Below are 25,244 nucleotides of genomic sequence, written 5' to 3'. Positions count from 1 at the left end.
ATTCTAGAATACAGGAGCATGATAAAAATAAATGGACACATCATTATTATACCACCAGACACTTCAATTCAATACTATTTATATATTCATTTATTTATGTATTTATCTATGTGGTAGGGGCGGATACAATGTCACCAATGCTTGACAACCAGTATAGTTGTGTTTACATCCCTGTAACTTAGCAGATCAACAAAAAAGCCCAATAGAATAAGTATTCGTCTTTAAAAAAAGTACAGAAATTGATTCATTCGACTAAATTTCCTCAAGGCAGTGCCCCAGTATGGCCTCAGTCTACTGACTGAAACAAGTGAAAGGTAAACAAAAAAGATATTCAGATGCATTTCCAAAAGAATATAAAAAGTATTTTGTGATATTTTATAAATTAATCATTTCTCAAGCAGCCTTTTATTTTAGGATCTTGTATTTCTGAGATGATGTTTCCTTAAAAATGATCTTTTTCTCTTGGAAACCAGCTTCTTTCCTTACTGTTTGTTAATTAATATTTACAGCACTTCAATGAATTTAATCTCAAAAATGCTTAGAATATAATATTAAATGTTGTAATATAATATAATAATGTGTGTTATATAATGCAATGCAATGTTGGCAGAAACACGGCTGTGAGATTGAATTCGTCATCATCATCGTTTTTTGCCATCGTCGTCGTCGTCGTCGTCATCATCATCATCGTCATTGTTATCATCTTCATCATCGTCATTATCATTGTTACCATCATCATCTTCATCATTATCATCATCAACATTACCATCGTCATCATCATCATCATCATCATTGTCATTGTCGTCATCATTACCATCATCAATGTTGTTTACTTTGTCGTCATCGTCGTCATCATCATCATTATCATCATCATTATTTTTATCATCATCTTCATTACACTAATCAACATCATCGTTGTCATCATCAGTACCGTCATTGTTGCTTTCATCTTTGTCATCGTCATCATATTCATCATCATCATTATCCACATCTTTATCATCATCATCTTCATTACACTAATCATCATCGTTGTTATCATCATCACCATCATCGTTATCATCATCATCAACATTGTCATCATAGTCATTAGCATCTTCATCATCATCATCATCATCATCATCATCATCACTAACATCATCATTATTGTTGTCATTGTAATTTTAACTTCCACTCTTCCACGCTTGCATAGGTCAGATGGAATTCATTGAGGCATATTTTCTATGGCCAGATACTCTTCCTGTCACCAACCATCACCTGCTTTTCTGCAAGGTAATATTACTCTATAGCCCAGACATGTTTTCATGGAAGACTGGAAATGAGCACCACTGATTTTAAGACAGTGATGTTTGTTTAAAAATATTAATATTTCTAAATCTTTCTAAAGGAGACTACGGCAGCAGTACTGGATATTAATAGTTAACGCCAAGCTAACATGGCAGTCCAGAAAAATAGGACGCATGCTGCCATTGATTAGCTCCAAGAGGCCATCGCCTCTAGCTAGCTATGTGACACATGTACCTGTGTCCTTTATAACCTTCGAACAGGGGAGGTCAGCTGCTTCACCTTGCTGATCTGGCATCTACAGACTAGTTTCGGGGTATTTCCCCCTTATCAATGTAGAGCAGCCAAACCCAGCAGGCGTCGCTACTGACCGTCTGTACAAAGGATTATTTACCTAAATTCAGTGGAATACATCCACTGGTTTTCAAAAATAGAAATATTAATATTTCTAAAACTCTCTAAAGGAGACTACGGCAGCGGTACTGAATATTAATAGTTATCACCAAGCCAACATGGCAGTCCATGAAAACCATCAGATGTATTCCACTCAGAATGTAAAGACAGACAAAATACTGCGAAGCATTTCACCCAACGTTTCTGCCAACTCACCACCTTACCATTAATTAATACTATTACCATAACTGCCACAGCAGAGTTCCTGAAGTAGATCCAACGGAAGTGTACCACAACTACGGATGGCAACAGGTAGCCTAGACTGTGCCGGTGCTCTACTCAACATTTAAACACACTAAGCGAATTATATGCATTTGTACAAATTATTTATTTAGTATTATTATTATTATTATTATTGTTATTATTTTTATTATTATCATTATCATATACATATGAATATGCCATCATCATCATCATCATCGTCATCATTGTTTAACGTCTGTTTTTCCATGCTGGCATGGGTTGGGCTGTTTGACTGAGGTCTGGAAAGCCAGCGGCTGCACCAGGCACCAGTCTGATCTGGCAATGTTTCTACAGCTGGCTGCCCTTCCTAACGCCAACCACTCCGAGAGCGTAGTGGGTGCTTTTTACGTGCCACCAGCACAGGAACCAGTCAGACAGTCCTGGCATTGATCATGTTCAGATATTGCTTTTGACATGCCACCAATATATATATATATATAAACACCTTTTTGTTGCTAGTGTCACTGGACTGGCTCCCGTGCAGGTGGCACGTAAAATACACCATTTTGAGCGTGGCCGTTGCCAGTACCGTGTGACTGGCCCTCGTGCCGGTGGCACGTAAAAGCACCCACTACACTCTCAGAGTGGTTGGCGTTAGGAAGGGCATCCAGCTGTAGAAACTCTGCCAGATCAGATTGGAGCCTGGTGCAGCCTTCTGGCTTGCCAGTCCTCAGTCAAGTCGTCCAACCCATGCTAGCATGGAAAGCGGACGTTAAACGATGATGATGATGATATATATATATATATATATATATATATATATATATATATATATATATATATATATATATATATATATATATGTATATATGCACACACACACACACATATATACAATACATGTATGTATTCGTGGAGTGCTGAAAAGCTCCTGGCTTTAAGGGTATTGTGAAAGGCCTGGCTGAAGGTCCAACCTTCCAAGTTCTTTTACAGAGCTTAGAAAAAATGAAGGATCATTGCAATAAGTGTGTTAACTTGAGAGAGGATTATGTTGAATAGAATCATAATTAACTGATCCTCCTGTATTTTCTTTTACTCAAAGCCAGGGTCTTTCCAGCACCTGCCTCCTTTTTTTGTAACTCCTTCTTTTTCTGCATTACAGGAACAGCTGAACTGTATTATAGCTATACCAGTTGCTGTTATTGTTGTTGTTGTTGTCATTATCGTCAACACTGTTGTTGCTATTGTCGATATCATCGCTGTTGTTGTTTTTTTACCTGCCAGCCAGTTCTGATTAAAGAGACCCTTGATCAAAGACATATCATCTGTAATCATCCCACATTTCTTATGAGAATATCTAGGACTACATTAACCCAGGGGTTTTCAAACTGTTTGACTTGCAGACCTCTTTATATTTCAGGCTTTATGAAATTTATACATAAATATTTGCTTAAAATAACATATATTTTTACATTTATTTATTTAACAGTATTTAACAAATAGGTTTATTGTCAATTAAAAGATTTCGATTAAAAAACATACATAAAATCAAATTGCCCATAAAAAGTATTTGCTGTCCACGGACCCCCTGTCTTGTCCTTGCGGACCTCCTGTGGTCCGCGGACCACAGTTTGAAAACCCCTGCATTAACCAATATGTCTTCCCTTTTCTTTTTTGCTTTTTTAATATAGTAGGACTTGATTTGAAGAAAATTTGGTTGCTATTTTTAGCAGATTGAGTGAACATGTAGAATTTCCTAGTATTCTGAGGTTATTTCATTCAGTCATTATCTCCATTACAAAGTGTAGCTTCAGCTTTGAGCTTAATTAATTGCCAATATTCTAGATACTTAGTGCAATTACAGTATAATTATTACTAACAAATGAACAGTTTAAGTGATTAACCTATTCATGCTAAATTACACCAATTGTATATGAAGAAGATTAAGACTTATAGTTGCGTCAGAGTCAATATGTAAGTAAAGCATAAATGTAAAGAATATCTTCATGTTAAATGACGTATCAAGCTAATGGATAAAAAGATATAGGAATTCTCATATCATTATCTTTACCACCACCACCACCAATACCACCACCACCACCAATACCACCACCACCACCAATACCACCCCCACCACCAATACCACCACCACCACCAACACCACCAGCATTATTGTTATCATTTCATTTACACACAAAAGATTGAACTGTTGGGAAGAAAAATTCCTAATGTCAGGTTACATCAAGTACCCTTATTTGTAATTGACAAGCTCCCACCTCCCCTAAAATTTCAGGCCCTTGTGACTACAGAAGAAAATTGGCGAAATACCTTTGATAAAGCTGTGTTAAAATTTCCAAAGTCTGTTTAGCCAAATGAAAAGACTTGGTTCGTACTCTCTTCAGTTCATTCCTTAAATTTGGGGAATCGTGCGAACCTCCAAGACCAATCGCAAGTGCACTGTAGCAGGCAGTTTCTTTGTTCAACTCATCTATCAGCTGAAAAGAAAAAATATTCCGTGTTGGTAAATTAGTATATATTTCATGTCTTAGTAAATTTAAGAGGGTAATTATTGATATAACATATGTAGAAAGGAATATGGCTATTGAAGAAAGACAGTGATTGAGGGATATGTTTATCTTTGGTGCTTGAGAAATCAATATAGTCGGAGATATCCATGTCTGTCCATCTATCAAGCTTTCAGCCATCTCTCTATCTCTCTTTCTCTCTCTCTCTCTGTCTCTCTGTCTCTCTCTCTGTCTCTCTGTCTCTCTCTCTCTCTCTCTCTCTCTCTCTCCATATATATATATATATATATATATATATATATGTATATATATATATATATATATATATACATATATATATATATATATATATATATATATATATATATATATATATATATATATATATATATTTATCTATCTATCTATCTGTCTGTCTGTCTGTCTATGTATCTGTCTGTCTATCTATGTATCTGTCTGTCTGTCTGTCTATGTACCTGTCTGTCTCTCTCTCCATCTGTCTGTATCTCCATCTGTCTGTCTATCTATCTATCTATCTATCTATCTATCTATCTATCTGTTTGCATGTCTATTTGTCTGTCTGTCTAAATATCTCAGCTATCCATATCTCCTGTCTATCTGCCTTATCTGTTTCATCCATCTCACAATATATCCATCTTATATATCTATTTCTCTTATCTAAATATCTTATCTAAGTCTCTTACCTTCCTTATCTATCTCTTTACTTATCTAATTACCCATCTGTCCGTCTTTATTTTAGTTCAATTTCTTCTCCAATTTCTGTTTCATTTTCATACATGCTCCTCTTCATCATCTTCAAGATGACCTATTACTCACACACATAAATCAAAATCACCTTGAATGATGAATATCAGTCTGAAGGTAAAAATTTCTACATGGATTATCTTCAACCTACAATATTTTTGCATTGAATTCCATGCTAGAATATTAACAGAACACCCACATACCCTCAAATCTATACACACATATAGATTTACAAGTGAAATACATACGTACTAACACAGACACACACACACAAACACACTGCATGTGCAAACACATACAAACTAATTTAAAGATATCAACCTACTTTTGTTTCACTGACCTACTTTATGATGTCAGAGACATTCCTGCTCATTCAAGCAAAGCACTACTTAGTCCTCCTCTTCATTACCTCTCATTCATAAGTACACACTTAGTGTATGACCAACCATCAACTCATCAACTAACTCTCAACTGAAGCGTATAACCTGGTCCTTTATAAATGAATTCAGCAAGATGATCCAGTATTTGAAAGGTAAACTATAGTAAATATACGATGAGTAAAGAAGAAGAAATGTTTCCTTCTCAAGCCATGCCAGGCTCATAAGGACTGGTTTCCCGGTTTCAGTGGCATATAAATTCCTCATCTGGACAGGACACCAATCCATCGCAGGATTACTCATTTTTGCCAGCTGAGTGGACTGGAACAACAGGAAATGAGGTGTTTTGTTCAAGAACATAGCACATCGTCCAGTCCAGGAATCGAAACTACAATCTTACAATCATGAGTCCAACACCCTAACCACTAGGCCATGTACCTCCACATATGATGAGTAGTTTATATTAAATACCATATTTTAGTGCATATAAGGAACCCTTTTTTTATCAAAAATTAGGTTAAAAAAATATAGGAGTTTCTTATACATGGATAGTATTACAGATCTATATTTAAGAGATGAGGAATTATTTACATTATTTACATTTGATGGAGATTTGTGCTCATCTTGTTTGTTGTTAACACAGCATTTCAGCTGATATACCCTCCAGCCTTCATCAAGTGTCTTGGGGAAATTTCAAACCTGGGTTCTCATTCTTAAGGTATTTTTCAATGTAATTATTATTATTATTATTATTATTCAGGTCACTGCCTGAAATCGAACTTGGAGTCTTGGGGTTAGTAGCCCATGTGCTTAACCACTGCGCCATATGGCATAGTGGTTAAGAGCGCGGGATACTAAGCCCAAGATTCTGAGTTTGATTCCAGGCAGTGACCTGAATAATGATAATAATAATAATAATAATAATAATAATAATAATAATAATAATAATAATGGTAATAATAATAAGGAAGAGGGGAGAAAGGAAGAGGAGGAGGAGAGGAGAAAAGAGAAGAGGGAGAAAGAAGGAGGGGGAGGAGGAGTAGGAGAAGGAGGAGGAAAGGAAGAAGAGGAAAGGAAGAAGAGGAAAGGAGGAGGAGGAAAGGAAGAAGAGGAAAGGAAGAAGAGGAAAAGAAGATGAGGATGAAAGGATGGAGGAAAAGGAGGAGGCGATGGTGATGATGGTAATGCTGATGACAATGATGATAGTGGTGATGCTGCTGCTGCAGATGATGATGATGATGATGGTGATGACTGTCTGAAAATTTAGATATCTCTTTTTTCCTACAAGGCATAAACATATTCTTGCATTTGGATTCTTTGCATCATTAACTGCCAATACCGATCATCACTAGTTTTGCTATATTCTCCCATCTTACCATATTTCAAGAGGCTCACTACATTATAACTGCTTTCACCCATAGAATCCTTTCATAATGAAGCATGCTGAAAGTTCAGCTAAGTAGGGTCATTAGTGCCTCCATATTAAACCTATTACTCTGGCATAAATATAAACATACATTTAAGATGTATCTATCTGTATATCGATCGATCAATACATTCATCCATCTATCCACTTTATCTATCTATCTATCTATCTATCTATCTATCTATCTATCTATCTATCTATCTATCTATCTATCTATCTATCTATCTATCTATCTATCATCTATCAATCTTATCTATCTATATTACCTAGTAATCCTGCTGTTTAACTTTCTGTTTATCCATTCATCCATCTTCCATCCATCTATCTATCTATCAGTCAATCTATCTATCTATCTATCTGTCTATCTGTCTGTCTGTCTTTCTGTTTGTCTGTCTATCTGTCCATCTCTCTTTGATCTTATGTGACCTATCTATCCATCGATATCTATCTATCAATCTAACTTAATCTTTCTGTCTATCTATTCACCCATCATTTTATCTATTTTATCTATCTATTACAACTATTTTTCTTAATCTATTTACCATACCTGTCTGTCTTACCTAATCAATCTACTTATCTTTCTATCAAATGTATCTATCTCATGTATCTATCTATCCTATCTAATCTATCTATCTTTCTATCTATTTACCTCATCTAATTTATCATGTCTGTCCTATCAATTTGTCTGTCTGATTTATTCTTCTAATTTTCTAAGTATACATTATTAGATTTGCAAACAAATTACAAATTGATATGATACAACAAAAGTCTGAATTCTATAAAGGTAAAAACAAAAAGAAAAAAACTAATTGCACCATCTTTAGTGATTATGCAGAATCAGCTAGCACATCCAGAATACATACACCCTGTTAAATCATCAGTATAAAAATTCAATTAGCTATGTGATATTTGTTGTGCAGATATCATTGTGTACTTGAGTAGCTCACTTTGTCAACATGTGTTTCTGAGTTTATTTCACTGTGTATCACCTTAACCCTCAAGCATTCAGATTAATCTGTCAGACATAATGCTTATTTATTCATATCGTTTTGAACTAATCATGCATCATTACATAGCTTTCAGATTTTGATGGTGAGATTGTTTATGTTTAGATTAATACTGTACGGTAGGTGTGAGAAACTGGATCTAGCTAAGATATAACATAAAGCAGGTAAGATATTTGGGTTGGATATGGTCAGTTTAAATGCTAGTGGCTTCTACTAAGCTCTAGGTTGACCAAGGCCCTCTCCGTGAATTTGATGTAAAGATACTGTGTAGAAGCCCACCATATATATTTATATATACCTTCTTTCTTTTTATCTTTTACTTGTTTCAATCATTACACTATGGCCATGTTGAGGCAATCACCTTGAAGAATTTTTAGTCAAATGAATTAACCTGAGCACTTTGTGATTTTTAAAGCCTGGTACTTATTCTATCAGTCTCTTTTGCTGAACCACTAAGTTACAGGGACATGAGCACACCAATACCAGTTGTCAAGCAGTGGTGAAGGACAAACACAGACACAAACACACACACACATACATACATGCATATATTTAGTAACAACTTTTTCCAGTAATTGCTTTTCTGAATGTCCTGAAGAAGGGGGTTTCACCCCGAAATATAGAAATACAAAGTAAAACTGCAACTTTGTTCTGTTATCTTTTCCTTTTATATTTACTTAGTACTTTCTTACATTGTTCTGGCTTTACACAACTACATTCTTCAATATATATATATATATATATATATATATATGTATGTGTGCCGGTGGCACGTAAAAAGCATCCACTACACTCTCAGAGTGGTTAGCGTTAGCAAGGGCATCCAGCTGTAGAAACACTGCCAGATCAGATTGGGGCCTGGTGCAGCCTCCTGACTTCCCAGACCCCAGTCGAACCGTCCAACCCATGCCAGCATGAAAAGCAGACGTTAAACGATGATAAGGATGATGATGATACTTTATTAAAAAGCAGCAGAAATATCGCAAAACCTGTTACTCAGAGTTTCACGTTACCATTCATCAGACAGTTTTGTTTAGAATGGAACAGAAATAAGGTTATAAACAAACATGAAATTAGTTTAATGGATACACATATGTAACAAAACCATTTTTAAATGTGTATCCATTAAACTAATTTCATGTTTGTTTATTACCTTATTTCTGTTCCATTCTAAACAAAACTGTCTGTCGAATGGGAACATGAAACTCTGAGTAACAGTTTTTGTGATATTTCTGCTGCTTTTAAATAAAGCATATTACTCTACCTCTGGTATTTGAGTACTATTTTCCACCTTGTTTCACATTTATGTGCTTACTCCGGTATATATATATATATATATGTATGTATGTATGTATGTATGTATGTATGTCTATGAGAATTGCTTAATATTGCTTTGAAGTGTAAAGGTGATTTTTAAAGATTTATTTTTTTTAAATACGTTATGAAATCTTTTTTCAGGATGTTACTAACCTTTTTTGGGAAGAAGTTTTTTTTCTGGTGTGTGAGTGCTTTCGTTTAACCTTTTCAAACACACATGCTCTTAAAGAGGAAGTTGTTATTTTTGTAGTAGTGGTAGTATTAATTGTTTCACACGCACAAGTAAATATTTATTTAACAGACACAACTTAAAAGTCTCCTTTAGCTGTGCACCTAATATAAAAAACATTTTAGCGAATACCTACAATACAAGGGAGGAGGCAGGTTGCTCTTGCAGGGTATATGATAACTGTCTAGTAGGAGGCCAATGCAAGTCTGAAGGGGTCATCTATGAGGCTATGGTGATACCTAGACCTGATATCCGCAATAACTGTAATGTACCATCAAACAGCAATATTATTTGCAGATTAACCAGTTCTCATGCCAATACAATTGCCGTGCCCAGAGAAAAAAACCAGTCCAGGACCAGCATCACAGAGAGTGACACCAAAGACCCCAGTACCACTGCCATGGATAATGAACAAACCCCAGATACAGATAGAGTGTATGTTATCACAAGTACAAATGCCACACCTAGAAATAATGACCTATCCAGGACCAGCGACTTGGAGGAGGTATCTGCCATTCCCAGTTCCGCCACCTCAGAAGATGACCAACTATTTAGCTTTGACACCAATGGGATGACCGGCCCCATGCCATATGTTACCAGGGTTGAGAATAGGGCCGCATCCCATGTGTATAAATATATTGGTTCTGCAAGTACTTCATTCAAGTGACGTTTTCTTAACCACCAGTCATCCTTCAGGGTCCCAGAAAGATGGTTTGATGCATCCCTGGCCCGCTATGTATAGCATCTCAAAGATCAAGGGACTCTATGTGACATCAGGTGGAAATTAATTGATCATCCAGGCTGGTATATTGATGGAAGTGGCTGTTCCAAGATCTGCATCACGGAGAGAACCAAAATTCTTAAGGACTATAAGAAACCTAGCACATTAAACAGCCGTAAAGAAGTCTTTTCTAAATGTATCCACTTCAAGTGCTGCTTACTGGAAAATTGGATCTCTCCATTTACTTGTTAGGCCTCTTTCGGTCTATAAGGGTTTTTTCCTCCCTCTGATTCAGGGGAGATAACCTGTCTTCATTAACAGTTTTTTTATTAAGATGTATTCCTCAAGTTCTGAGCATTTCCTCACATCTGCGACATAGATATTTTAAATTTTGTATTTATATAGAGTCTGACGAGCTGTCCACAAGGCTTTGCTTTGTGGATGCAAAACCTTGGGTAGCTCTATGTCCAAGATATAAAGTTTTTGTGGTAATAATTACTGCTCTATTCTTTAGAGTGTGCCTCTTTCTGATATATGTTTTTTTTATAAACTATATATATATATATAGTTAATATATATATATATATTTATAAAGTAAAAAGTAAAAGAGTCAAAAGGAAGAGTAAGTACGGTTAGGCAGCTTTTTAATCGCTACAAATGTTTCGATACATACAGATCATCGTATATATAGGATTTAAAGTTAAAATTAAATTATGTAATGATCTACCTGTATAAAAAGATCTATATGTATCTCTTCAGGCGATACTCAGTTGCTGTCTCTGTAAGCAAAATTTAGATTTCCGTGCTGCAACATCCATAGTTTCTTCTTTCACACAGGAGGAATACCTAAGACTAGAATTGGTAGCATACCATAAGTATACTACCGGCTATTTGGGAATTCTAAGGGTGAACAAGTTCTATTTGTACTCTTATATGTTCTTAACAGAACACACCTCAACTTCCCGAGTATTAAACTAATACATCTGTTTCTTGTCTACACCACCTGTCTTCATCTTTTGTTTTTTTTTTGTTTTATTTTGTGAATTCTTCCCCTATATATATATATATATATATATATATATATATATATTTGAAAGTCTGTGAGAATTACTTAATACAGTTTTGAAGTGTAAAGGTGATTTTCAAAAAAAATTATTAAAAAAAATATGTTATTAAATCTTTTATCCGGATGTTACTAACTTTTTTGAGAAGTTTTTTCTAGTGTGTGAGCACTTTCATTTAACTTTTTCAAACACACATGCTCTTAAACAAGAAGTTTTGTAGTAGTGGTTGTATTAATTATTTCCATTTACGTGTGTGAATGTGTGTGTGTATATACATGTATGTATGTATGTATGTATGTATACATATGACAAGAGTTTTTCAGTTTCTGTCTATCAAATCCATTCACAAGGCTTTGGTTGGCCTAAGGTTACAGAAAAAGACATTTGCTCTACGTGTGATGCAGTGGGACTAAACCCAAAACTGTGTGGTTTGAAAGCAAGCTTCTTACCACACAACCATGCCTGTGTCTGTATATCTACCCTCGATTACTATTTCTATCCAAGATTTTTCTTAACAGTTGCATTCATTTTCCATTTACTTGTACCTCACCAGCAATGATTATTATTGGGTTGTCCGGAATGTTCATGCCGACTTATAGTAGCTTACTTTTCGACTTATTTGCCATGAAACCACCTCAATTCTGGGAAGAGGGTATTTTGAAGTTAAAGGAAAGATGGAGATGCATTGTGCAACAAAATGATTCATATTTGGTTGATTAAAAATGTAATGCCAAGTATTTATTGACCTTTTTCTTTCCTTTAAAAATCGGAACGAACTTTCCGGACAACCCAATACTTGAACACTTTAGTGTCAATGTCCACCTAAGGTACCAGAGGTACTTTGGAATTGTCAAGCATTTGTAAGATAGCAGTAGTGCTGTGCTTAAGCCTTTCAAGGGAGATAACTTACTCTAATAGGGACATCCTTTCTAAGGAAAGGCAAGTCAATAACCTACAACATTCTTCCCAACATCATGAAAACTGGGATAAAATCTGTCACCATAGAATTGCAATTAAAAAACAGGAAGATGGTTGTGATGGTGATGGTGAAGAGGAAGAGAACAACAACAGTGATGATGGTAATGAGGATGACAACAATGGCAGCAGTGGTGGTATTGATGGTGGTAATGATGACGACAATGATGTGGTGGTGATGACGATGCTTCCGCTGCTGATGATGACAGCGATGACAATATGATGATAATGTTGATGGTAGGGGTGATGATAGTGCTGATGATGATGGTAGTGGTGGTGGTCATGGTGGTGATCTTGGTAATGGTGGCCGAGGCAAATGACAACAATGACGGTGGTGTTGGTGATGGTGATAATGATGAGGAGGAGGAGAAGGAGAAGCATGCTTGTGTTGACAGTGCTGGTGGTGGTGGTGGTAGCCTTGACAGTGTAAGAGGTGGTGGTGGTGGTGGTGGTGGTGGTGGTGTTGCTGGTGGTGGTGGTGGTGGTGTTGGTGGTGATGGTGGTGGTGGTGGTGGTGTTGCTGGTGGTGGTGGTGGTGGTGGTGGTGTTGCTGGTGATGGTGGTGGTGGTTTTGGTGTTGGTGGTGTCGATGATGACTACGACGATGACGGAAATGACAATGATGTTGATGACGATGATGACAACACCTACGTTGATGACAATGCCAACGATGATGACAACAGCAACAATAATGATGATGATGATGATGATGATTATGATGATGATGACGAAGATGACGATGATGATGATGATGGTAATAGCTGTGCCGGGAAGAAAGTGGCAGAAGTTTCGAAAGGAGACAGGAATTAGTCGGGTCTCAATGTCTGTGGTGCCATGATACTGCAGCAAGAATAATGATAGACGTTAGCCTTTGTAGTAAATATGGCTTTCAAGTGTAATAATGGCAATGGTATTGGTGGTAGTGGTTGCGAGGATGCTACTAGTGGGGTACTGTTGTTGGTAGTGGAGAGGCAGTATTTGGTGGAAGTGGTGGTTGATGTGGTGGTGGTGGTGGTGGTGGTGGTGGTGCTGGTGCTGCTGTTGATGATGATGATGATGAGGATGATGGTTGTGGTGATGGTCGTGGTGGTGGCTGATGAAGGAGGTGCCAGTGCTGTTGGCAGCAGTAACACCTAAACTGGACCACAATAGTTGGATAGCAGTAGTAGTGGTAGTAGTAGTAGTAGTAGCAGTAGCAGCAGCAGCAGCAGCAGCTGTTTGTGGTGTTGTTGTTGTTGTTGTGGTGGTGGTGGTGGTGGCGGTACTGGCGTCAGCGGCAGCAGCGGCGGCAGCAACGGCGGCAGCGGTGGCAGCAGTGGAATCCGTAGCAGCAGCAGCAGTAGTGCTGGTGGTGGTGGTGGTGGTGGTAGAGAACGCAACAGCAGCAGTAGTAGTAGTAGTAGCAGTAGTAGTAGTAGTAGTAGTAGCAGCAGCAGCAGCAAGCAGCAGTAGTAGTAGTAGTAGTAGTAGATAAACAGTAATTGTTACAAAGCTACTTTAATGTAACACGAAAAGTAAAAAGTAAAAAAAATAAAATAAAAATAAAAATAACTAAGGAAAACAAATAAAAGTAATTGTTATATGAACCTGAAGCTGCCAACACAACCAGGTAATATTAAAAACTGGCACGGCTCTAATGTTTCTTAGTTCTTCAACAACTTATTGATAATGGAACAACTTTGTCATGTTCTTTTTTCTCTCTCTTTTATTTTCTTCTCTATGTTTTTATTTTTTTTTATGTAATCAATAAGTAATATTTAGAAACCAGACATATCAATATTTTTTCTTTACCATCTTTTTTAATTTATTTCTTTTTTTTTTCCTTTTTTTTTTTGTATATTCATTGTGATTTGTGTAAGAGAGTCCAGACAGATGAAAACGGCTTCTAGCTATGAAGACATTGAAAGGGAAAGGAGTTCTCTTTTGTATATTTGCTTGACCTGTTCAGTCTAGCAATCAAATTTCACTCTAGAGACTCCTTAGAATATTTAATATTAGAACTACACATCAAAAATCTATGTATTTATTTGACCTGGTCAATCTAGCAACTAATTCTTCTTTCCTTAATGAAATACCTATTCTGTTTATAATGGAGACCACACAGCTTAAGACCTAAATTACATAATGACATACCTGAACATAAAATAAAATTAGGAAAGCCATTACAAGAAATGGCACACATGGATGCTGTCCAATAATAAATACTAAGAACTTATAGGATTACAAAGACAAAACAGAAAAGTGTAAGACTGCTAGAACAATGCAACATTAGAAGCCGAAATAATTGGTTTTTAACTGTAGAACCGTAAGTAGTTAAAACCATAAATGCTATTTTCAATTTTGGCACAGGAACAGCTGGTTTTGAGAAGAGGAGGAAGCTGGTTACATTGACCCCAGTATTTGAGTGATACTTATTTTAGCAACCCCAAAAGGATGAAAGGCAAAGTCAAACTCAGTGGTGGAATGTCTTCTTTGCTAGTAGGAAAGGATTCGTGTCAACAAATAATGGCCAACTAGGCTGCAATCTGGGTAATACTGTTTCTAGAAGAAGGGATACCACAATTAACATTGCATATCAATGTCAAAGTTCTGCTGCAGCATGAGGAACCTCATGGCAAAGATTCCTCTCCATGTATTCCAGGAAAGCACCATTGATATCCACTTTGTTCCAACCATGCACTGTTGACAATGTCTAGCAAGGGAGATAACTCCCTGTCTATAAAACCCGTAGCGCATCTCTGAATATCACAGAGGGAATTTGAAAGATGAATAATAGCATTCTTTTATTCTTTTATTTTTTTCAGTCATTTGACTGTAGCCATACTGGAGCACCACCTTTAGTCAAACAAATCAACCCCAGAGCTTATTCTTTGTAAGCCTTGAACTTATTCTATCGAGTACTTTTGCCGAACCGCTAAGTTATGGTTACATAAACACTCCAATATCAGTTGTCAAGCGATAATGGGGGTGGGACAAACACAGATATACAAATACACACACACACACCCATATATATATATATATATATATATATATATACACGACGGGCTTCTTTCAGTTTCTGTCTACTAAATCCACTCACAAGGCTTTGGTCGGCCCAAGGCTATAGTAGAAGACACTAAGATAATGATGATGATAATAATAATAATAATAATAATAATAATAATAATAATGACAACAAGGTATGCAATAAGGAAGAAAGAAAAGTTGAGAGATATGACAGGTTAGCTTGGGAAGTTAAGCAGTTGTGGTCAATGAAAAAGGTAGCAGTAGTACCAATAATTGTCAGAGCCCTGGGAACAGTGAGCAAAAATCTTGAGAAGTACGTGGAACAAGTAGGGGCTGCGAAAAGGGTGGAGCGCTTACAGAAAACAGCACTGCTTGGAACTGCTCAAATACTCTGGAAGGTGTTCGAAAAATAAGAGGTGTTAGCTAAGTTCACTAGTAGTGAACAGCTGACACTGTAATACATTGCCAGCGTTAGAAACTGGGGAAAGGCAATAATAATAATAATAATAATAATAATAATAATAATAATAATAATGATAATGATAATGATAACAAGAGTATTCAGAAAGCGCAAACCTCCACCAAGGCAACACCAATGTCCTCTCAGCGATTAGCCAGAGTATGAGAATGTCTGAAATAAACTTGAATGCTCTCACAAATGGGTATACTAAAATGAACCCAACTGCTCTCAAAAATTAAGTAAAATAACAGGAAAAATAATCCAGCATCCTTGTCCAGTACTAGATCAATCCCCAAATCTTATCAGTTTGTACCAGACATAAGACCAAACATCCCTGAAAGTTTCATCTGAATCCATCCGGTGGTTCTTGAGATATCTTGTCCATGGACAAACAAACAAACACGACTGAAAACAATACCTCCACCTCCACTAAGGCAGAGGTAATAATAACAATAATAATAATAATAATAATAACAACAACAATAATAATAATAATAATAATTATAATAATAATAATAACAATAATAACAATAATAATAATAATAATAATAATAATAATAATAATAACAATAATAATAATAATAATAATAATAATAATAATAATAATAATAATAATAATAACAATAATAATAATAATAATAATAATAATAATAATAATAATAACAATAATAATAATAATAATAATAATAATAATAATAATAATAATAATAATAACAATAATAATAATAATAATAATAATAATAATAATAATAATAATAATAATTTATAAAAATTGAAATAACTCTTCACGAAGGTAAATTGACAATAAGAAGAGGGTGATGTGATTGTAATAGGTTGTGTATTGGTTTGAACGATATTTCGACAGCTCGCATGTCTTTTGGAAGTTTAAAATGTAAAATGAAGACACACAGAGATTCAACAGTGTAAACGAGGAAATCCTGCATTGTCATTCTGTCAAAGTGAGAATGCAGGATTTCCACGTTTACATTTTTGAATTTCTATGTTGCTTCATTTTACATTTTGGACTTGAAAAAAACAGACAAGCTGTCGAAATATTGTTCAAACAATCTATTAAAATCACATCACGCTCTTAATAATAATAATAATAATAATAATATTAATAATAATAATAATAATGATAATAATGATAATAATGATGATGATGATGATGATGATGATAATGATAATAACAATAATAATAATAATAGCATGAGTTGTGTTGGTTGTGTATGTCCTACCATACCATACCATACCACGTTATGTATCCATTCAAGATTGATACATGTACCATAATGCTTTGCACTAGTACTTTGTAAATGACGGCTCTTCCTTCCGCTGAGTAGTTTGTCCTCTAATTTCTATTATATGTAGTGCAAATATATTTTGTGAAAGCCAGTGTGTTGTCTGTAGTTACACTCCGAATATCAAGTTGGTTTTGTTCTTTTTTTTTTTCTCTTAGCTTGCAATTCCCGAAATGTAGTTCAAGGTTTGAAGAAATTTTCCTTGATAAAATCATTGGTTTGCACTTTGATGGCTCCAACTGATGCACTAATAGTTGACAAATTAGAGGACAGTCACCATTTAGCCCTTTTATCATGACATTTCTGTTGTAATACATGGCTTTTGTTTCAATTAATTTAAAAAGTAATGAAGAATTTATTGAATTAACTTTGTTATTATTATTAAGTTCCATTATGGTGGCAGAATTGTTAACACACTTGACAAATTGCATAGCAGCATTTTATCTATCGTTATGTTTTGAGTTCAACTTTGCTTTTCATCCTCTCAGGGGTTAATAATATAAGTACCAGTTGAATACTGGGGACGATGTATTTGACTAAGCCCCCCCCCCCTGAAATTACTGGCCTTGTGCCAAAATTTGAAATCATTATTAAGCTTCTCTACAGTGGTCAGCTGGCAGAATCATTACCATGTCAGACAAAATGCTTAACGGCATTTCAACATTCTGGGTTTGAATTCTGTTATGATTGATTTTGCCTTTCGTCCTTTCAAAATTGATTAAATAAGTACCAGGCAAGTACTGGGATCGATGTAATTAGTCAATTACATCGACTATTATTAATCAATAACATCGATAGTCAATTACATCAACTATCTCACCCAAGATTTCAGGTCTTGTACCTATAGGTGCCGGAGTGGCTGTGTGGTAAGTAGCTTGCTTACCAACCACATGGTTCCGGGTTCAGTCCCACTGCATGGCACCTCGGGCAAGTGTTTTCTACTATAGCCTCGGGCCGACCAAAGCCTTGTGAGTGGATTTGGTAGACGGAAACTGAAAGAAGCTCAGCGTATATATGTATATGTATATATGTGTGTGTTTGTGTGTCTGTGTTTGTCCCCCCAACATCGCTTGACAACCGATGCTGGTGTGTTTACATCCCCGTAACTTAGTGGTTCGGCAAAAGAGACCAATAAAATAAGTACTAGGCTTACAAAGAATAAGTCCTGGGGTCGATTTGCTCGACTAAAGGCGGTGCTCCAGCATGGCCGCAGTCAAATGACTGAAACAAGTAAAAGAGTAAAGAGAGTAAAGAGAGTATAGCAGAAAAGATTAAGCTTCTTTCACCAGTTGCGGCCTCTCACCAATGTTTATATAATCCATTTAACCATACGCAATAACACATGTAAATGAAACAGCTTAAGTGATAAAAATGCTGCTAGCTTGAACTCAAGGATTAAGTGTTTCTATACTGTGACAGATATCAAAGTTCTTTCTCTTTAGAAGCAAAGCTTGTTTCTGTAGAACCTAATTGCTGATAAAATATTAAATTACTAAATGTTAAACTATGAAATAATTAGCTTATTTTTATATTTTTAAAAATCTTTTAACTCCCTTGTTATTATATTATTATTGAAATACATGGTCTTCGTTTCAATTAATTTTGAAGATAGCGAAGAATTTAGAAAACTATCTGTCATCATTAACCTATTGTTTGGGACATAAATCAATATAAAATTTTGACAGATGAAAGGTTTTAATTTAGATCTCTTTAAAACACAAAGTTCATATCATAGACCCATATACAGTCCATGGGTTAAGGTTGTTGTTGTTGTTGTTGCTGCTTAGCTCTAGGCCTGTTATTATTGAGTAAATCTATGATCAAAGGTCCAACCATAACTATTTAATTATCATCATCACCATCATCATCATCATCATCATCATCATTATTATTACAGTTATTGTTGTTGTTTTTGTCATTGTTATCCTTATTATTATCATTATTATTATTATAGCAGATGCACACAGTATCCAATATTCTAATGTAGATTGAAGATATTGTGTATACTGGGGATTTGTGCTGTCTGTCAAGTCACAAGAAGGGCCTCAGACAAACAACACTTTGCACAATATTTGTGCAATTCCAAGTAAAGCCAATTTATTATCACCATAGTCATCATCATCATCACCACCACCACCACCACCACCATCATCATCATCATCATCATCACCATCATCATCATCATCATCATCATCATCATCATCACCACCATCATCATCATCATCATCATCATCATCATCATCATCATCATCATCATCATCATCATCATCATCATCATCATCATCATCATTATCACCTTCTTCTTCATTATTATTATTATTATTATTATTATTATCGTTCCTCTTTTTATACCAAAAACTACATTTACAATGTATTTTTCTTGTTTCAGACAATAGCATTTGGCTATATACCTGCTCAGGGGCTGTCCCTTTGATTCCTTTGAAGGTTAAATATTCTGGTAAAAAAAAAAAAAAAAAGTAAAAATCCCCCTAAAGGAGAAAAATATATCATTATTGGAAGCAGTAATAAATTCTTTATTTTTATAAGGTCATGTGAGCACCTTATAAAATCTTTAAATCAATAAAAACATTAGTTGTATGAGACAGTTTCTGCTTCTCACTTACAATATTATTTTTACATATTCTGACATAATATAATAAAAATGCTTTTACCCTATGCATTTCAGCTGAAATTGAATGAAGGTCTCATAGAAATTCATTGATGTTATCTGTTTCTATTATGAAATAAAGTCGTAATCTAGGGCAGGAGACTAGTAGAATTGCAGTAGACTGGTCAAAATTCCTTGTAGCATTTGTTCTAGCTCTTTATGTTCTTGTAGTCACCAATGACGACACTGGTACTAAAGTGTATTAGTCCTTTCCTTTCTTTTGGACAACATCTGTGATATGAGGAGGGGAGATTTGCAGTTTAGACAATGCTGGCCTTCCATAGAAAACCTTATCTTACCTATACCCAGGAGAAGAACATTCAAAGTGCAGATATTTGATCAATTTGACTGACAGAAACCGTATATATTACTGGAAACCGTAAATTTTGCTGAGGCCTTAGATATGGCTGGAAGCCTTAGATATTGTTGGCGGCCTTAGACACTGCAGGAAGAATTAGATTTGTATTGATTCGACTTTGCTTCAATTTGTTTCTTCATTCTCCTATCTTTCACTGTTACCACCTCAACACTTGTTACAACTTGCTCTTCTACCTTTCCATCCTTGTTTCTCACTCTATTTTTGCTCACCATTTACCATTGGTCCACTCTCACAATAGCAACTAACAACTGTAAACTTTCCACAGATTTCACTAGTCATACACTAATGACAAGTAAGAACTTAATTTATTATAAATGAAGTAAATAGCAAATTTGAATAATTTGGAATGTATAGTATGATATACCTTATGTTCTAGTCATTGCTGTAATTTTTATTTCATAGATATGAAAACATTATTATAAATGTAAAAAAATGGTTGTTTCATAATTTTTCCATGGACAGAAAAAGAGGGGTTGACTCAACCAGGTTTTGGTCTGAGTTGGGACACCCCTATAAAATCCACATAAACTGCTTTCTCTTTAATTGGAGTTCTGGACTCCAACTTCCTGTTGATAAAGAGTCCAGAACTCCAACTAAAGAGTATAAAACCAACAGAATTGTCTTCCCTTACACACACTTCCTGTTTAACACAAACTCTCAGCCTTTTTTAAACACAACACGATTCTTAATTCCATGCATCCTAATCTATTTAACAATTATCTACATGGATTACCATTGAACTTCAAAAACTCAAAAACAATATAATGTATTGGTATATTTATTTTTTAATATATTTTTTATATTTTTGTAAAAAACATTATTTTCATTTCTCCTCTTCTTGAAAATTTGCTATGCAATGAAAGCCAGTTAGAAATCCTTTTTAATCCTCCTTATGCACATCTATATTAAATATGCTTTCATTTTAGCATTCTGCCTTATTATTATTATTATTATTATTTTTTATCATTTTCCTATATATACATACACACATATATATATATATATCATCATCATCATCATCATCGTTTAACGTCCGCTTTCCATGCTAGCATGGGTTGGACGATTTGACTGAGGACTGGTGAAACCGGATGGCAACACCAGGCTCCAATCTAATTTGGCAGAGTTTCTACAGCTGGATGCCCTTCCTAACGCCAACCACTCAGAGAGTGTAGTGGGTGCTTTTACGTGTCACTAGCATTCTGCCTTATTATTATTATTATTATTTTTTATCATTTTCCTATATATACATACATATATATATATATATATATATATATATATATATAAGTCTGTATAGAAAGAAGTTCTTTCTTAGGATATATTATCCAAGCATATTAGTCTTGCACTAATATTGATGAATGATACTGGAAATATTTCACATATGTATGTACTAGTGTTTATCGTTGGTTCCCCTTCAGTATTAGTACTTTACACCTCTGAAATTCCAGTTGTCACCGTAGAGATTTCCATCATTTTTGACACGGGAGAAAAAAGTTTTAAAATCCAAAGGAAACAGAGAATACATACATAGAGTAATCATTTTATTATCATAGTCCAATCAAATTAATAAGTCCATTCATGTTGCCCTCTCTGCATTTCAGTTGATTGCCGTCATTCATATTTGTACTTTTAAAGTGCATTATGAAGTTGAAAAAAAGCAAAAAGCCTCCTCAGGGCATAATCGACTGATATTTTTCATGTCCTAATGGATGGAGAGCTTATTCCAATTGAATTGTAGCATGTGTGTCTTTGATTCTGTTCTGAAAATAGCTAAAATTTGATTTTTTGACCTTACTGGATAAGGGACAGGCATAGTTCAGAAGAACTAAGTCATGTTACTATTCCACTCTTTTGGCAGTGCCAATTAACTGTTTAAAAGCTTACCACTACTTTTCATACTATTCAGCATGTCCATAACATATTCATCTACGCCCCTATTATTGAAAAAATAAATCTAGGTGTGTACCTAATTGTTACTTTTTTATTTATTTATTTATTTTATATGCTCACTATTATTTACTTATATTTTTGTAAAATTTATATTAGTTACTAGTAAATGTAATTATTTATTCAAATATATTAGTTGATAGGTTGGATTCATACATATATTTATTTATATCTATTTAATTTATAGCATAGATGCACGATTCATAAGTATTATTTACATGGTGTCTATTTCAACTATTTCTATTTAAATTTATTGAATATATTAACTTTATGAACTATTCATAGGTATTATTTATGCAGTGTTTATTCTAACCATGTCTTTTTAAATTTATTGAATGTATATTTAGCTTCATGAACACAGCAGAGTCCTCTTTCCTTCTTGTTGCTGATTAATTTGTGTTTTGATGTAAGAATCTGGTAAATTTCTTCAATGCCAGGTTCACATCTTTTGTTCCTAATGCTATAAGATTTTGCTCAACTAATTATTAATTTGACTGGACTACGATAATAAATTGATTACTCTATGTATGTATTTTCCGTTTTCTTTGAATTTACACACACACACACACACACACACACACACACACACACACACACACACACACACACACACACACACACACACAGAGGTTTTTCATTATGTTTTCCCTCACCTCTGCTTGACAACCAGATTTGATTCATTTATGCCCATTGTCCATGTAACTTAATGATTCTGCAAAAAGAAACCAATGAGCAAGTACCAGGCTTTAAAAAATAAGTACTGGAGCTAATTCATTCGACTAAAACTCAGAGGGGTTTTAGTGTCCTAACATGGTCACTGTACAAACGATTGGAACAAGAAAAAGAATAAAGGAATAAAAGAAGAAAAGGATTTTGTGCTTGGCTTTGATTTCATGATGTTAGGTAGATAGAAGATAAATAATCTCTTTTATAGGGTACCATATTCTATCAGAGGTAACATTTAAAGATTATTTGATGCCTACTCTCATCGGTTAGGCAATCTATAATCTGAGGCATAAAATGCCTATTCCTTGTTTTACTAGATATGGTAGTCAATTATATATTATGTCAAAGAAAACAGATTGGGTGGTCATGTAATGAATGTCTGTGATCATAGATCTGTTTGATCAGAACTGACCAGGAACTCAATGATAACAGTAATAAAATGTCAACAGCATGGTAGTTGAAAACCTTTACTAATCATTCACAAATGTCTGAAACTATCAATAGATTACTTTCACTCTATTACATCAATAATGGAAGAGAAAGAGCTTTTTCCAGCTTTGAAAATTTCACAACTCAAAGGATGCTTCATTAAGAGCAGTTATGGGAAAATAGGAAAATACACGAACAAAACAGTCTTCCTGCAAACCACCGTTGTTCACATTGTGTTTTCTCAGCTAGATCGTTTGCTGGTTTTATAAGTCATGCAATATCCATATCACTTTTGGTGGCCTGAGGACTTGCATTAAGAGTCACCAGTTGAAGTGAATGAATTGTAAACATTGGCGAATGGTAATGATAGTAATGTGAGTGTGTTGTTAGTTGTCTATTTGGTTGAATTTTTTTTTTTTTCTGTTTTTCATTGATCACTTGATGGGAGAGTCTGTCATATATATACAGGGTGTCCACAAAGTCTGGGTACATGGGGATAAACACATACTTTAAGAAATTGTTATTTCTTATATTTAATTGTTTATGTTATGACTTTATTTACTCCAGGTACCCAGACTTTGTGGACACCCTGTATATATATCATCATCATCATCATCCTGTTACATCCATTTTCCATGCTGACATATATATACATACATACATATATATATATATATATATATATATATATATATATATATATATATATATATATATATATATATATATATATGTATATATATATATATATATATACACACACAGAGTCCACCCAAAAACTTGTATACAAACTTCATGAAAAGAAAAATGTGTATAAATATTTCAATACTAAATTTATTCAGACTTCAGGAGATTAATACAAGTTACCTTTGGACTCTACAATTACAAGAGGTACTCAAAGTGGTGGCTATTACCTTCCAGACATTTATATGTACGGCAAACTACTGCTTGGGTAACATTGCTCAAAGTGTCCATTGGGATCACTCCACATACATTTTGAATTCCTTGTCTTAGTTCCGCCAATGTAGTCAGTTTTCTGCTATACGTGACATCCTTTTGGGTCCCCCACAGATAAAAGTCTGCAGATGTTAGATCAAGAGAATGTGAGGGAGACTCAACTGCACCTCTTCATCCTACCTAGTGTCCTTGCAAATTCTCACTGAGGTAAGCTCACATGTCTTAGTGGTAGTGTGGAAGTGCACCATCATGTTGAAAGAAAAATTCATCATTTCCATATCTGACAAGTTTCCACACAGTTTCCAGCTGCCAAATTTACTCACAAGACACTGATCAACCCAGGGCTATAATAAAAGATACTTGCTCAAGGTGTTATGCAGTGGGACTAAACCCAAAATAACATGGTTACAAAGAAAGCTTCTTAACAATGCAGCAATGGATTAGTTTTAAACAAATTTACTTGTGTATATTTAACGAACATGCAGTTAGCTTCACTGTGCAATTAAATGGAGTGATTAAGTCAAAACTGTTCTCTCAACGGAATCAGCAGAACAATTAGACTTGTCTGTATTTACAAGCTCATCAGCAGTGTTTACTTTGATTGATTTATAGGCAGAGAGAAAATAGCTTATAGATAACAGCGAAAAATGTAGATAACAATGGAAAGAGGCATTGCTGTTGCGTATTTGCATACCAGTACATCTGTGCTGACATTACATAGTAACTAAAGCACTGAGAAAGCATGTAAGTAGATAATTTGGAAATGTTGAGTTTATATGGATATGCTAAGCAAACACATGTTTAGGCTTGCTTTGCAAATAGACAGAGAGTTTATACCAAAGGGCTGTTTCTGCAGAATGGATACAAGAAAATCTCAACTAAATTTGCCTGTTTTCACATGTTCTTTGGACATATTTACTCCATTTAATTTGCAGAGAGAGAGTGGGAGGGAGAGACAGATAGACAGACAGAAAGACAGAAACAAAGAGAAAGACTAAGCTTGCAACTGTCTATGAGAAACAAGAGCAACAGGCATTGCTTTGGC

At 34.9% G+C, this 25,244-nt stretch overlaps 1 protein-coding gene across 1 annotated transcript in view; it reads right to left on the bottom strand.

Moving 5' to 3' along the window:
* The window catches only part of LOC106880728 (regulator of G protein signaling 9-binding protein), an 86,730-nt gene that overhangs the window by 31,204 nt on the left and 30,282 nt on the right, over positions 1–25,244 (bottom strand). Inside the window, exon 3 of the mRNA XM_089358216.1 lies at positions 4,246–4,412. Coding sequence (XP_089214342.1) covers positions 4,246–4,412 — 167 coding nt within the window. The remainder of the gene's footprint in view (positions 1–4,245; positions 4,413–25,244) is intronic.

The sequence above is a fragment of the Octopus bimaculoides genome, chromosome 10 (assembly GCF_046866305.1).
Source record: "Octopus bimaculoides isolate indiv1 chromosome 10, ASM4686630v1, whole genome shotgun sequence".
NCBI classification, from domain to species: Eukaryota; Metazoa; Mollusca; class Cephalopoda; order Octopoda; family Octopodidae; genus Octopus; species Octopus bimaculoides.
This window is presented reverse-complemented; position numbering and strand designations above follow the sequence as displayed.